General features: G+C 37.1%; 2 protein-coding genes across 2 annotated transcripts in view; both read right to left on the reverse strand.

The window, feature by feature from the left end:
- Window positions 1-3,814, reverse strand: part of LOC145666826 (uncharacterized) — a gene marked incomplete in the record, with an annotated part of 4,456 nt that extends 642 nt beyond the window's left edge. The window contains 1 exon segment of the mRNA XM_081734395.1: window positions 1-3,814. Coding sequence (XP_081590521.1) covers window positions 20-505 — 486 coding nt within the window.
- Rsod (superoxide dismutase family protein Rsod) overlaps window positions 1-16,967 on the reverse strand; it is a 164,085-nt gene that overhangs the window by 85,438 nt on the left and 61,680 nt on the right. The gene's annotated exons all lie outside the window — the stretch shown is intronic.

The raw sequence follows: 16,967 nt of genomic DNA on the forward strand, positions 1-16,967 counted from the left end.
ATAGCAATAAGTTTAGACGTCATGGGAACCAGTTCCCGAACGCTTTCAATGTATTTTTAATAACCAAAATTGCATTTAATGTCCGTTCACTAGTAGACGCCTTGTCCTCAGTCAAGGCCCACCTGGATACAGAAAAATGCCTTTCAACATCTGCATTCCCGTGTGAATGTGACAACGCAGTCTTGATAACTTTTGCAACTTCTCGATACTTTTGTTGTCCTGCTTCATCAGTTTTCTTTAAAATCTTATCCCAGTAACTATCAATTCTTCCTTTAAAACTTGGTACCGTCTCCATCTGCAACATCTTCCATTCGTCAATAAGCACATCATCTTTGGTAACAATAGGTAGTTCTCTGGCAACTAAAACTATATCTCGACAAGCTTTTCGGTTTTTCAGAAGAGAAGGATTTAAACATCTCAAAGCTTTCATCAAACCACAACCTTTCATTAGCTTTTCAATTAAGGATTTACTCTCAGCAACATAATGCTCTTTAGCCCCATTCATAAACACTAAAACATCTTTTTCTGGAAGTCATGAAAGCTCATTTTTAACATTCTGTGAAAGAACAATATCTTTCATGTGCAACATGTTTTTAGGATCAAATAACTCATTTACATCATAGTTATCTTCAGAAATAGATTTACAAACACGTCTAGCCAGTTTCCAAAACAGTTCTTGTCGCTGCGAGTACAGGATATGAATTAGAGGTTCATCTTGTTGAAATTTTTCCGTGAAGCTTGTAAAAAGTTCTGCAGAAGATTTAACGAAATACAATTTCGATTTGATAGTTGAACAACGGAAAAGACTGGTGATCTGTTTGTATGAACTAGACTGCAGAACTGTCTGATTCTTTACAGACGGAATGAATTTAAGAAAGTAATAATTTACTCCCTCCTACTGTTCAAGCAGTCTCTCAACAGCGAACAAAAAGTCAGCCACCTAGACGGAGAATGCTTAAGAATTTCTTTTGAGATAACTTCAGATCATCTTAAATCTTCATATATTCCTCCACTCTGGCTGGCCATCCATCAAAATAGTGGTAAACAGCTATAGTTAATTCAGATGCATCTTCGCCAAAGGTCTGCAAGGCTTTAAGATACGCATTGTGGACAACATGAAGAGGACAGCTCCCAATGTCAACTAATCCGCGAGATCTCACTCCAATTAAATCTTCATAGAATAGTTTGTGAACTTTCTTGTTCACATTGGGCCCATCTGAGCCAATCATCAGAAGCTTGTGAACAGATAGGTTCGCTTTACTAATAGCAGAATGATTTTTTTTCATGAAGAGTTCGTGCATCAGGTTTGGCAATGAAGAACATCTGCAAATGTCTAGAAACTACTTCACCTCTCCCTTCCAACCAGTATCGCAGTGGTATCTGCAGTTCTTTTTTATCTTCTACGTTGGTCGTTTCGTCAAAACACACTGAATAAAAAGATGTTCCCACATTAACTGAAATCATCTGTTGAAAATATGGTCCCAGCGCATCAGTTATTAAGTATCTCATATTTTTAGGGTTTAAAGAAAAATCAGTCGGAACACCCACCTGAAAACACTGCATCAAGTTTCCTTAATGCCGCTGCAAGATGACACTGAATAATTGAAACATACTGACTTCATAACCCAAATGAGCTCAGATATTGTTGCTGCATGCCTGGAACTCTCGTACAAGACGATGAAGAACTACAGCGTGACCCAGGATATTCGCTTTGGACTGTCTCTAAAGAATTGCGCGGATTTGCAGCCACTAAAACAATTTGTTTAGACCCAAAAACATCGCCAAAGTTATTTTTTATATTTAGCATAATCACAGTATTGAAAAAGAGCGTGGAAACCCTTTGTCTGAAAATCTATTGTACACACACAAAGCTTTCAAAACACTTCAGTTTTACTGTGTCTTGACGTCCATGTTGAGATCAAGTGTCCATTGCTGTCCTTTTCAAGTAACTAATCGGTTCCAAATTTTCACTTTCCCATCGTCAATACTTCAAGTTACAGATCAGCAGCCAACCTTTCCAATATAAATCGTAAAAGAACAGGAAAAAATTCGTTAGAAAATTGAGCATTACACAGAGAAATTCAAAACAATAAATCTAAAAGAAGAGATATTTAATTTTTTTTATTCTAATGTTCCTGCTCACACCCTTTATAGTAACTTTTTACTTAATTTATCAGTTTATCAGTTAAAAGTGGGTTCTTTCTTATTCTCTGATAATAGTCTTCAGGCTTATGTTGTAACCTACATTAGAATAAATAGCCGCTGCATTTCATGCCCCTGGAAGCTCTGTCTGATACAGTGAAGCGAAAAACCTCTCGATTCAATTTTGCAGCTGTTTTCATTTTCTCCACACCGTTCTCATTCAGAAGACATACCATGCTCTCCTTGCTTCTGTATTATTCTACCAAAGATAGTATAATACATACCTAGAATTTTGGCGATTTGAATAGCCCTTACCTCGCAGTGTCAGAATTCGCTTTGTTTACAAAGGCTTGTGTCACACACTTTTCTCATATTTCGTGTTTCCAGGGAATAATGAGATTTTTCAGCGTTTTATAATGTACGTGAAGCACTTCCGTTTCAAAACAAACATTCAATAATACATAATTTTCAGTAAAATTTGCACTTTACACCGCTCCAAAAAATCAAACAAAACAAGCATTTTAAGTCACAACTACACTCATAATGAGTACAGGGACACCAAACGGAGAGCATCTGAACTGCTGTAACGCAAAATACTGCTATGATCTTCCCCAAACTTAAAACTTGTAGGAAATACCAAGTAGATACCAGTAGGTCACGGAATGGCTTATTTAAATAGTAAATATAATGAAACCCTTGCAGTTGCTCTGAGTGGTGCTACTTTTTTGTGACAGATTGTAGGTGCATACGGTTTGTGTATGCTCTTGTTATGAAACATAATGAAAATCTGAGGTAAAAAAATAAACATGGTGGAGGGGCAAAATAAATGTTAGAAAGGCAATATGGAGTGCGCCTGGCATAGACTTTAGTCAATAAAAATGATACTAAAAGTAACTTACAAGAAGTTGTGTAGCTTAACCATTGAACACCACGCGTCAAATTCTTTCTTTATCTAATTAACTCCGATACTAACTTATGTTGCGCCTTGAAAATGTATTCTTGGGATATTTGGAAATCTTCGGCTTCCTCGCTGATCAAATATTGATTGGTTGGTTTATTACTGAGGCTATACAAGACAAGGAACTAAAATTTAAGATGGAATTCAAACAGTAATGTGTTCAAATTTCGAGGCTCTCCTACGAAAAATCGAACTTGGGATTCCGTGTACCAAAGGTTACTAGTGTGCGTGTGGGAAGGAAATGTCAAATGAAAAAATAAATAAATAAATAAACATATCACACAACACTAGTATATATGTCTTCCCGTAACGATAAGCACCGAGTTTAAATTGGTTTTGAAACTTGCCAGCGGTTCTCGTAAGGAACACTTCCAAACACGACACTGGTTCATAAAAACAAACAAGTTTATAAGAAAGAAAATTTGGGTTTGAAACACTAAATTATTCACAACTGTATATTATCATCGATGTTTAATATAGCCTCGTGTGAATTACTGCCAGATTATACACAATGATCCCCCTGTACGGTGCCTCTATGCAAGAACGGCAAATAACAATATATGCAGTTAAGAACAGGACAAAATTACTTCTCAGCTTCATATTTTTGAATGAAGCTATTAGTAACAGTATCTCAATCTTTATCTCGATTGCCTTGATCCAGGTTAGCTTTTTAGTTCTAATATAAAATAAATCAAAGATGATTCGTTAAATATGTAAAATACTTCTCTGGATTGAACGCTTTTCTTTTATGGTTCTATAGTTTTGATAAGACAATATCACCATCCTTCACATCTCTAATATTCCCCTTAAATCTTGTTTCAACTCTTCTTTTACTAGTCTCACTATACATACTATCACAGTGATATAGCCCGACACATTCCATATTGGAATGAGTCATAAAGAAAATGGTTCTTATAACCCATACAACATTTTTTCAACATTCACTGAGATTTATAGTGCGAATAGTTGCTAGTCAGCACGATGTAAACCACTTTAAACACAGTACTTCCAGTTAGAAGAAGACATATGTATTAGAGTTATGTGAATTCGTTAATACTCGTAAAAACCGAAGTAGGATCTTTATACTTTTGACCGACGAAGGACGCTACAGTTTCCTAAAATATCTCAAGAGTAAATATTCAAGGCGCAATGCATTTATTTCTTAAAAAGACCAAACCAATGGGGACTGGAATAAGTGGTTGAGCTGAAGCAGAAGGGAAACCAAATGAACAGCTCTCAACAGAGTATATACAAGCGAAGGCAACCGTGAATTAAAAGTAAAGATAGGATAGCAAAAGAAGCATTTAGGAGAAAGAAAAAGTAGTTTTGTATCTTTGAATGTAGTATTACAGGGTGACGAAAAGTGAACATTGGATTAAATTAAAAGGAGGAATTGATTGGAACATATCCTCGGAGGGAAGGTGAGAGAAGGGTGAAGATACAACTGAAGAACAGTATTAAAAAGATAATTATGAGTACGTAAATACTATATGATACATGTTATTTTAGAACTAGGGACTTAATAAAGGTCTGTGCCTGGAAGAACACGGTAAGGGCTATTTACTTATCTAGCAAGCTTCCGGATAGAGTTTGTGAAATCACTTTATAATGGATTCATAAACAACAAAACCAATAACAACAATGTGAAAGAAAATCGGTAAGGGCCTATATTTAACGGTGCCATCCCGGTATTCCGTTTCGAGAGAAATCTATCCGGATGGCTTGCCATCGAACTCGAACCAAGTCCTGCACATTGTTAAACAAGAACACTAACCATTACTCGACTCCCGCTCGGTTTACAACGCTGAAAACGCATCGCTCTGAGCAATATTTATAAGTAACATTCAATTTTTTCTGTTGGAACTGAAGAAAACCATTCTCTCTGATTACCTTATCCTGGGAATGAACCTAGGATTTTTCATTAATGAAGCTACCATAATCACTATTCCCAAACATGTCAAGTATCTATACAACACTGAAACAAACGAGTTTTTGTTTCTCTCCTATCTTAAAAAATAAACAGTAATTAGATTTAGGAAGGAAATATTGTATTTTCAATAAACTATACATGACATTATTCGAGAATAAAAGTTTTACCAAAAAAGAAAAAAAAAATCTGCCAACGACTCTTCTCTCTTGTGGTTTTTAAGTGGAAATATACGAAACTTGTTAAGTACGTAATGTAATTTGACATTTTTTTATAAAATGCAATAACTGATATTTTTAACAACATGCACTCTTGTATTTGAAAACCAGAAATACAGTTTAGTAAATTGTTTATAATAGTACCCATTTCATTTGAAATTTCTTAACAAATCTATATTAATAAGTACTGAAAAATCTATGTTTGAGCTATAAATGATTTCAAACTCTGTATTTCTTTTAGTTGTAAATACAAGTACAAAAATAAAAATCTTACAGTATGCAAGTAAAATAGATACAGTGGATGTTTGCAATTAGAATAACAATTTAACTCTCCCCTCTGAAAAGAAAGACAAACGACTGAGAGTTATAGCAATGCCAGTAGTACGATGAGTACAGAATTCTCAGGAATTCATATGATACTGTTATTGAAACAACATGGTAATATATGAATCCTTGAAAACAAAAACTGTTCTGAACGATCATGGAATCAGGAACACTATCTGATGTTAGAAAACTATATGATCACTTACACAGAAACTTGGGTGTTTGTCAGAAATCGCTGCAAAGTATAAAACAGGTTAAGACTTATCATTCCATTAACCATGTAAGAAGTATAAAGTTGAAAAGACAAAAACTGGACCTAGCTCAATATAATCTGACAACGTGACTGTTTAGCAGAAGGGGTCCAGCATTTTTTTCTTTCTAAAATAGGCTGCAATTTTGGTTATTTCTGTTCACATCAGGTTAGTTTAGGTCATGTTGAAATGAAATTTTTGAGTTTTACGTCCCACGATTATGCCGGTTAGGCTAAAGGAGAGGGACATGATGAGAGATGAATGAAATGGTGGAATGAAGAAAGTGGAAGGAAACGGGAGAACCCCGAGAAAACCCACGCACACGGTGTTTGCCCACCACAAAGTTCACTTGGCGGGAGCAGGGTTTGAACCCAGGACCCCATGCCCCAGAGGTGAACGCTCTACCACTGAGCCATCGCGGTCCCCAGCTTAGGTCAGGTTATATTGCATTATGTTAGTGTAGGGATCCAGAATAATTTTCAAAAAAAAAAAAAATGCTTATTTCTACTAATATTTTAGGTTAGATTTGGTTACGTTACGTTCATCATCGATTTCTCCTGTAAATTTTGTATTTTTACGTGCTTCTGGACTCCTCCTGCTAAACACAGCCCTAAACCATGAACATGAAAACCATATGCACATTATTGAAAGCTTTTATTTTTAAAACACAGCAAATTCCTGCCACATCGATGGCAAACTTAATTTGATTCTTTTTCTATAAAACATTCTTCAAAAATTAAACCTTTTACCCACATTCAATGTTGGGCATCACATAACGTCCTTGTACTGCTGTCACTAAAATAATTGCAGTGAAATAATGTGCTCACATCAACAATGAAAATTAGAATAACGTTAAAAAGCCATTAATAACAAACCTTAAACTTTGCACTTATTTAATTCTGATTAAAGGTACAAGCTTACATTAATGGAACCACCTGAAATATGAGTTTTAACAAATCTGTTTTTGCCAAATTATTAACAGGATAAGTGAAAACACAATCTGTCGGTTGCGCTGAGACTTTTCCACAAAAGCTGACAATTTGCGAAAATGAATTGATGTATGTTCTCATTAACCGTGCTGTTTCTTTACAAATAAGTCATTTCCCCCACGAGATGTGCCTTTGACATTGACAATCACAAAGAGGATGGTGAAACACAGAAACCTCTTTCATCCTTCTTCAGTAATGCCCGCTTCTTATGGACGCCGCGTGGACCCTCTTGCTTCGCTTTGCACTGACGCAGATTAGACGCAATACTAGGTTGTACTGACTAACCCGTATGTCTTTAGTGTGTGATTCCTGTCTGGCTTTAGTATAATTGCACCGTGCATGTCTTGATCTGTAATGATACAACGTCACTTGTCGCAGTTTTAAACAAGTCCAACTCTTCATATCTGTGCACGAAGCAGAGCGTATAATGTAAAGTAACTGCTAATTTTAATATTTAAACACTTTTTGAAACATTATGTCGCTCATATTATTTAGTTCCATATACCCCTGATTATTCAATTTTACTTTCAGAACCTTCTAAACACGCTCCGCTACAGTTAATTTCCATAATGCCTAAATAATACCCATCAAATGCAAGTACTCAAACGACTGAGAGTATTCTGCTCCTTTCGTATATAACAAAATATTAATATAGATAATTAAACCAAAAATAGAGATATGTTACGATCAGGACTGTAAATTTACAAGGAAAGTGATACTGGAAGTTTTCAAAAAGATGAACAAAATTAATTTCGCCAAGAAAAGCTGTTATATAACCAAGACAAAATGAAGTCTGGGTGCAGCGGGCGGGTTTACTGCTGTATGGCCGAAAATTTACCAGATGATTTGGAGAATTTATTCTGTTTGTGAGGAAGAGTTAGTGAAAGTCAGCTGAGGGGAATAGTTGAAATTAATAAAATACTTGTTAGTTGTTTTTGATATTGTAAGCGGCACTATAAGTGGAGGCAGTGTATATTTTGGGTAGCATTTAGTAGCCCATTTCCCTCAAAGTTCCGAAACATACAAGCCATTCATTTTATGACACTGTTCTACCACTACTCTCATTTATGCGTATACACACCGCCACTGACGCGCCCGTTCCCTACGGACGCACGCTCTCGCAGCCGCTTCTGCCCTGACTCGGTTAGATAGCATTCGTGCTTTATAGTGAACACCTAGCACCTTGGTTCCCGTTTTATCGAGTTTTTATGCCATACGTCTATACTATTTCGAACAGCAATCACTACAAGTGAGCCAGAGTCACAACCTAGTACTTTTGGGGAGAAATTAAATAATATTCACGTTTTTTCGATTTTCGTGTAATCCGGCGATACAGCAGTAATGTCCAGCGGGCTTGTATTGAAGAAAAAAACTATCATTGTGCTAAATAGCATTCCGGAGATATAAGCCAATGTCTTTAAGATAACTTAAGGGCGGGGGGGGGGGAGTTGTGGCTTATACCTGCGCGGTTAAATGCCGTATAGTAGGTCCAGGAATATGAAACCTAACATAAGCCTCTTGACCAACTCTGCGTCACAAAGACCAAACTGCGGGATAAAACTCCTGGCAGGATATTACATCATTACTTCAATCTATACTGCAACATAATGTAACGTCAAACGCGGTACTATACAGATATGCCACTGTGAACACTTGTCTGGCTTTAAGTTACACAATAATAATACATCTAGAAACTGTGCACTTCTCCAAGAGCGGTAAAGAAATGATGAAATCTAGTCGTATACTCAGGATAATGTCTCTTCCAGTAGAATTCAGCAAAATGTTCTACTTCATGTTTTGATTTCCCATGTCTGGGTCTATTTCCACGCACTTCTCTCCATATTCTTCGTGAAAACTCGATTGAGCTGGCACCTTCACTACCGAGTAGATTATATCCTTCGCACTCTAACTGACAAAACTTCAAATCTGACAAACAGTTGTTGGTTCTCCAACAATCACTTACCACACCACTACCAGGAAGGATTTTATTTCTAACGACATTGTACAGAGCATTCTTGCTTCTTTTCTTCACTGCTACAATAAAAAATTTCTTAGTGTCACGCTCAAATGCTGCATACGCCCATCTGCCTTGCACTATGGCACATAAATAGCTTGAATCTCTAATACAACACTCATCTAATTCTACTATCTTATCGGTGCCACCGAGTTCCGTAGACTGGTTTTTTTCAACCCAAATAAGAAATACGTTCTTCATAAAATTAGACCACCGTTGTAAAGTTAACACAGAACATTCCATTTCACTTTTCAAAAATTCATCCCGAGGTGGCCTTAACACTAATGAACATGCGATTATTCTGCAAATGTCAACTACACTCACACTTGAATCATCAAAACAAGTACCTTTTATTATCGGACGTGAAAGTTGGCATCCATCTACATCGACGTCATCTGGACAGAAATAAGTCAATTTTTCGTTGTCCACTTTACAGGTCCTAGAACAAGTAATACATGAATCGATATCCGCAATTGCATTGTGTGTTTCTAGAAAAGTACGTAATTTGTGCGCGTCCCGAAGAACTCTAAAAAATTCGATCAATGTGTAATCACAGTCAGTGCATTTTGTTGTTATTGATGCCATTGTTTCACCCTTTTTCACATTCAAATAAGTTTTCAACACTAGGCAAAACTGAGAATGCAGCTCAATAATTCAATCAATTCTGTTAAGAAAGTAATATAAAACTAACACGACGCAACAAAGTATATCAATTTTTCGCGCTTGATGACCTCTTGCAGACAACTTGCTAATGTTTTCTTCTTCTACTAAGCAGTGTTGCCAAGAAGTTGACACAAAAATTACTAAATGAGAGATAAATTTTGGGTGAAAAGTCGTTAAAACCATAGTAAAATCCGTGTCTATATTCATTGTTTTAAAGTTTCAGATGTAGTTTACACAATTTATCATGTTTATGCCTAATATGTGTGTGTTTTTTTATCCAAGTAATATCTATGTTTTTACTTCATGATTAATTTGACCACAAATTCAAACATCTTTGTTGGATCAGAATTTAGTTTGGGATGATCTTCATACTAGGGATGGCCGGATCCGAAGATCCGGATCCGGATCTCGGATTTCGGATCTGCATCCGGATCTCGGATCTGGATCCGGATCTCAGATTTCGGATCTGAATCCGGATCTCGGATCTGTATCCGGATCTCGAATCTCGAATCTGGGTCCGGATTTCGGATCTGGATCCGGATCTGAAATCTCGGATCTGGGTTCGAAATTCGGATCTGCATCCGAAAGCCGGATCTCAGATCTTAATTCTTATCCAAACCCACACATCCCACCCAAATTGTGATAAACTTCAATATCAAAAATTCACCGAAAGTAATGTCACGAAGTCCTGACAGTGAAGAAGAAAACAGAAAATTAAGACGGATATTGACAAGCCTATTTGTCTCCTTCATTCTACACTAAAGATCAAATGCTTGCCTTACTAAAAAATAATCTGATTTGACCCGGATGAGAATTCGATTGTCGAATCTAGGTCCACCCGGTTGCAGGACCGAGATGAAATACACACATTTATATTTGAAACCGGAATACAAAACTCGAATATTTAAAATTCCTCAATACACCTATTTCTTTGACAGTTAAGAAAACAAACAGTTAAGACAAGCATTCACTAGTTTTTACGTCAGTCTGCTCTAAATATCAAATGTATACCTTACAATTAGATTTAATAATTATTTAGTAAATCACAATATGAGCACCGAGAGTAAACTATGAATTTTGGTGCACCTTATCTAGATTTGAAATTTCGGATTCATACATAGAATCAGGCTGAAAGATAAATATTTGAGATCTGGACACCGAAACAAGTGCTAGTACCAAGATCGTAGCTGTTTTACCTAGGTAATGCGAGCGGAAGGCGAGCACTAATTCCGCATGTACCGGTACTTTGGGAAACACGAGAAACTAAAAGCAGATAAATATTCTTTTTCAGGGGCAAGTTGCGCTTTAACATGACTTTTCATGAGTGTTGTGTTCAAATACGAAAACTGTAATGGCAACTTGTTTGAAATAAATGCCTTTTCTTTTCTGGCAATAAAGTTAGGTACTTTCACATTGAATAAAAATTAGCAAAGCACATTACACTGATTAGAGTGCTGGTTCTTATGGAAGCTTTCACACTGAACCGAAGATTTCCTCATGTGGGTATCGGATTGCCACAACTCACCTTGCTGAAAGACGTTGTTTATCAGGAAGTCGGCATAGATTCTTTTGGACTTAGCCTGTAGACTGCTTCTGGTCTCAATTATTCCCATATAACAAGACTAACCATATATAAAGATGGTTCGAAATGATTTAAAATATCACTAATTGACCTTAAGGGGATAGTCGCGATTTAAATATTCGTAAATCAGAAGAGATGTAAAAGTTAAGCGTTAAAATAAATCCGATAATTCCTAATGCAACCTAATGATAGCAATAAAACTCCTTATGTAACATTTTCAAAGCTAAGATTAACAGTTTTGTTCCTGAAGAGGGTTTATGGCAACATAGGATATTATAAATCCAATTATCATAAGTAGTACCTCTGACAGCCCCGCATTATACATCACCATCGCCCTTCATCCTGACAAGTGGGCAATTCACTTACCCACAATGACTTTTCAGGCATTCCAATGACATCAATATCTCAGTTTGGGTTTGGGATCATGCTTCGGTGAACCTTGACTATCACCATCAGCAGCTATTAGAGAATCAGAACTTATTTCTGTATTAGACAATGTGGGTAATTATAGCTTTTCGTCTATAGAAGACAGAGAGCGTGCCTTAGGTGCCCGTGGTCATGGGTTCAGTTCCTGGAGAGGCACTCAACAATTTCGATGTTGAGCCAGCATCGTGAGGACAATTGGGGAGTTATCTTAAGTAAGAGGTAGCGGACTGCAGTCTAGAAAGCCGGCATTAGGGACTTCGGATGTCGATGCGTTGACTACACATCCCCACTTTCAACGTAAGCCCGCTGGTAGGAACCAAAGGACTGTCGTGCCAAGAATTTAGTTTGTTTTAATTATCATAAATGGCTTATTTATTATTAAATTTTATCCAATATTTTCTTTTCAACTAGTTTGGGAAACTCACAGCTAGCTACTTGTTTTCTTTTTAATTCATGTGCATAGTTAGCACAACTAATCACTAAGGAAAAACAATCTTTTCAATAAAATTCGCCTCGCGTCTTTCGTAGCTCTAAGTTTAGTTACTTTTAGTTTTCTTTCTTTCTTTCTTTCTTTTTCAAGTTGAATGGTGGTTTATCATTTTCCCCTCGCTTACCCTATTCTTTTTTCTAGTTTTACCTATGTTTCTTTGCACGGACATTGCGCCTATACGCACGTGCTTAGTGTGTTCGTTTACAAAAGCGGGCCATTTTCCTGCCACTATAGAAAGTAAGAGTGCACTGTATCAGAGAAATATTAATTGACGTATGTAAGTGAATATATCTGTGACGAAGTCATAATTACTCAGTTTTTGCATCGTACATAGTTTCCTCATCCTTATTAATCTCTTCACCCCCGCTTCCTGAATTCCAGTTCTAGTATTCTTTCTTGATGGGGGACTGATGTCTCATGTAGGCTTATTAACTATAACATCAGCAATAAAGAAAGTACGGTTTAATTTGCAGTAATTTTAAAACATTACGTTAATTAAATAATAATAATAATACGGAGCGAGCTCAGGCTACTTGTTAGGATTCTTGCTTCGCAATTGGATAATACCGGGTTCGAATTCGGAGACCAGCCATCCTGACTGAGGATTTTCCAGGGTTATTCCTCAGTTATACTGGGCAAATGCTAGGTTAGTACCTTGATCTAAGGCTCTGAAGACCTTCCTTTCATTCCTTTTCCAATGTTTTCATCTGTTGATTACTACAGTGTAAAATGGCCTCTGAGGATGTATCTGGTAGCTTATAGTAAATAAACAATAACGACGTAATATATCTTCACGAAACGTGTGGGTTAATTTAACTACAGCCTTACAGTCCCAATAGATAGCTAAAGTTTTAATATCAAATTCCTGACTTTTATATACTATTTTCATATTGTTTCAGCTTTCAATTTTCTCATGTATGTTCCCACCGAGAATTGACCCTGAGATCACATGAACAAATGCGAATATGTTAAATATTTTTGAACACTTTAATATACAAAACACAAAACGCTTCAATGATACGATGCATGGATATGTTTTGGTTACGTCCTGCAATGTGTGATTAAAGAAGCCAGGAAGGTGAAGAAAAAATAACAGAAATCTCTTTTATATTTACTCCTTCAACAAACTCCTGACCTCAGAAGAGCAAGCCATAAGTTAGGTAACCAAGTCATACAACGAACACAACCATATCGCTCTCCTGAAATTCTCGTGTGTATGTTTAAAAATCTACTGTTGTTCCACGCCAACCAGTCTATATGTTTTGTTGTATATACCTTCGAAGTGAAAAATATTCATTATTACATTTGTCGGTGGTTGGACTCGAGAGTGAGAAACTACTATTAATAGAGTTTGTATTGTCTACTATCCCTGCGATTAGAAGAACCTTATCTAAAAGATATTTCATTTGTATATGAGAAAAGAAGAAAGTTATTTTCTAAGAATAAAATAAATATTTTCAATGTGAAGCTAACATTAAGTTTCGAAGAGGAGCTAAACAGAAGAATCTGTTACCATTTACATCAGTTTTCAGACAGTTCACTATACTCTGAAATGGGAAGAAATCAAACTGGGAAACATTTTACTAAAGAGACTTCGACAAAAAGTGCAACATGTAAATATTGCAAGGTTAAAATAAAATAAAGAACAAAGGTAACACAAACATGTTATGGAAACATTTAAACGCACAGCAACCTACTATATCAGTGAATCCTAAAAAAAGTTTTAACGAATTTTAAATAGGGCCTATTCAATTTTATCATCACAATTTCAGATGCAGGTTTGGATACGAATCAGGATCTGAGATTCGAATTTCGGATCCAGATCCGAGATCCGGATCCAGGTCCGAGATCCGAATTTCGGATCCAGATCCGAGATCCGGACCCAGATCCGAAATCCGAATTTCGGATCCAGATCCGAGATCCGGATCTGGGATTCGGATCCGAAAATTTTTGGTCATCCCTACTTCATACTAGGTTATCATAAAATAAGTATCGCTGTTCAGAGAACTCTGGAGACGTAACCACTTGACAGAATGCAACCAAACTTGGTAGGAGTATATATAGGAACATGCAGAAGCGATTGGTGTAGAAAATAAAATTAGTTCCAATTTTCGCCACCAGAGGTAATTGTGGTGCTGTACAACGTTAAGTGCAGCATGGATAGAAAACGACACTAGTGATGATGCTAAATGATAAGAATAGCTGTAATTACCTCTTCAAGTGCTTACTCATGCCTGCATGTGTTTCAGTGATACGGGTTTGAACGCCACTATGTGCCAGAAGTACATTGATGGTGATCTGGTATTTGCTTCTTATTTCTTCCTACATTCTTTGCCTTGTGATCAAGGGGTCCCGGATTCGATTTTCGGTGAAGACACACGTGAGTCGAATCCCATTTTAACCTGTAGGTCGTGTCCTTAGAACGTCATCATCATCTCATACTGTACTAGTCACCATGAATTTTCCTTGCCCAGGAACATTCACGTGAAAGACCAGCCTTTGGGCAGAACCATACATCACCATCATCGCCCATAACACATCACTACACAACGAGGTTATTAATAGGAGTACAAATAAATGCCACGCGTGGAAGAAGGACATAATTACGGCCTTTCTTTCATTGAATATCAATAATATCACTTGTGTTCCATACTACACTTACCGCACTTAACACTGAATACAAACATAATAGCCTCTGGAGGCGAGATTTGACATTAATCTTTTCCTGAAATTTTGAGAGGAGCTTGCAGTTTATGAGCACAGGAAACACTGGGCCTTATGCAGAGTCGTTTTGAAGCGCGATTAGTGCCATACTAAAGAGTTCGACTAACATAAGTCTCCTGCAATAGTCAGTGTTTTAGTATGACGTTAATCATACGTCGAAACGACTCTGCATAAGGCGGACTAACATTTAAGTTCGTTTTTGTAAGATATCCAAGAATTTTAAAGAGACGCTTCAGGTCGAAAGCTCCCCTCCCGTCGTAAATTCGCCATTGACCACGGAGTATTAGGAGGGCTGGCGCGAGGGGGGTGGTCGAGCCGTGCCACCGCCCAGGGCGGCAAGTCTAATGGGCGGCAAAATTTGAAAAAGAAAAGAATACTATCAAAATAAAATTCTTCGTAATAGCCCCACAAATGGAAACATAAAACTATATTCACCTGAGAATATATTGAACTTACTTCACTCACATTCAGGAAATTACTTACTCAGGAAATTCACAGCATTCCCCTCATTTTCAATTATCGAACCACTAGCCACAGGTATCTCGTTCAATACTTCCCTTGCAGCGGCGAAGATTTTCAGCTAGGGTGGGTAAGATTTTCAAGGTGTCTTTTATATTTTTTTCTATTCAGCCATGTTCTAACGCTCCACTCGAAATATGCAAAAGGTACACTTCCACTTGAGACAGGGCGTTTAGCCTACAGCATCTAGAGACATTTAGGTTCTAGCAGTGAGTTTTTAAGTAATTTACAAATTGGTTGAAAACTCGTTGGTTTCGTACCGGTAACAGACACCGCTGCCCTAGGACTGACAGAAGTACTAATAATAAACATCTAAAGGAAATGAACATTCCTATCGAAGACATGAGGGGCCAAGGATATGACAATGGTTTCAATATGAAAGGCAAACATTCAGGTATTCAGAAGAGAATTTTAGAAATATATTCCCGAGTCTTCTATGCTCCTCGCAGTAGTCATTCATTAAACCTTGTCGTTAACGATGCAGCACAGCACTTCAGTACGCCGTTTCAGTTTTTGTATAGTTCAACGTTGGGCCATACTAAAGGAACATATTAGCAGTCTAATTTTAAAACCATTAAGCACCACCAGGAGGGAGAGCCGAATTGATGCTCTGACTCAACTTACGTGTTAGATATCAAATAGGGGAGGTTTATAATGCCTTACTTCAAATAAATAACGACAATGGTTCAGATAGAATGGTCACCCACGATGCTGTGTGTATATTACCTGACCAGCGAACGAGTGCGGGCGGCCGGTTTTGGAACTAAAATGCAAGCAGCAGTGTTTCTAACCGGATTACTTGTAATCAATCTATCACAGTTCTTTTTGTCCTGTTCGTAATAAACCACTTCACGCATATGCTCAAGTCAGGGGCAGATCCAGGGGGGGAAAGCGATCGGGGCGATTGCCACCCCAGAGTAAGATTTTTTTTTTTAAATAAAACCTAAGAATTTTCACCTTTGTATTATAAATGTAAAATAAAACTTAAAGTATGCAAGCCTTACTTTTTTGTTTTACGTTGCAGAAGTCAATTAAAGCAATAAATTGCAATAAATTACTTACATTGGCGTTCTTGCTTAAAAAAATGTCCACCTTCGAAATCGCAGGTGGCCATTTCTGTTCTAGAAATTGCAGACAATAGCTACTTCTCCTTTTCTAAAGTTGTTTTACTTTTCTTTTTCTTTTTGCAATACACTCTTAGCTTGATTTGACTTCGAACGACTGCCCCCTAAACATTCAGCCTGGATCCACCCCTCTCTCAAGTTGACACACAGTTTCAAAAGTTATTGAAGTTATTTGCAGAACATCTTAACTAACAAAGAAAAAGCAACTACAACAAAAATACACCCTCCATAGTAACTTGCGAACAAACTAGCGAGTAGCGTTTTACAGGCTGCTCCTGTTTTATAATGACATCGAATAAAACGTAATCAATTTTTATACAATCTGCTTAATATACGGTAGAAGCTCACTGAGTTGTCAATTGTGCATTGGTGTTCTTAAATTGGTAATTTCCATTCATATATCACTATTCACAATACATCTGCATTACTGCAGGAATGGTTCACTCACTACAACCACATAACTTACGGCGTTCTTTATTGAGCGGAAAGAGATTAGGCTATGCAAAACATCCAAACTGCAACTTTTTGGATACACTGCAGAGTGAAACTCTCCGCTCCCCTGTCCCACCGCGCTTGCCAAGAAACTGATGTAAACACAACAGCAGCGCCATCCTCC

The sequence above is a fragment of the Thermobia domestica genome, chromosome 12, assembly GCF_964235325.1.
Source record: "Thermobia domestica chromosome 12, izTheDome1.hap1.1, whole genome shotgun sequence".
NCBI classification, from domain to species: Eukaryota; Metazoa; Arthropoda; class Insecta; order Zygentoma; family Lepismatidae; genus Thermobia; species Thermobia domestica.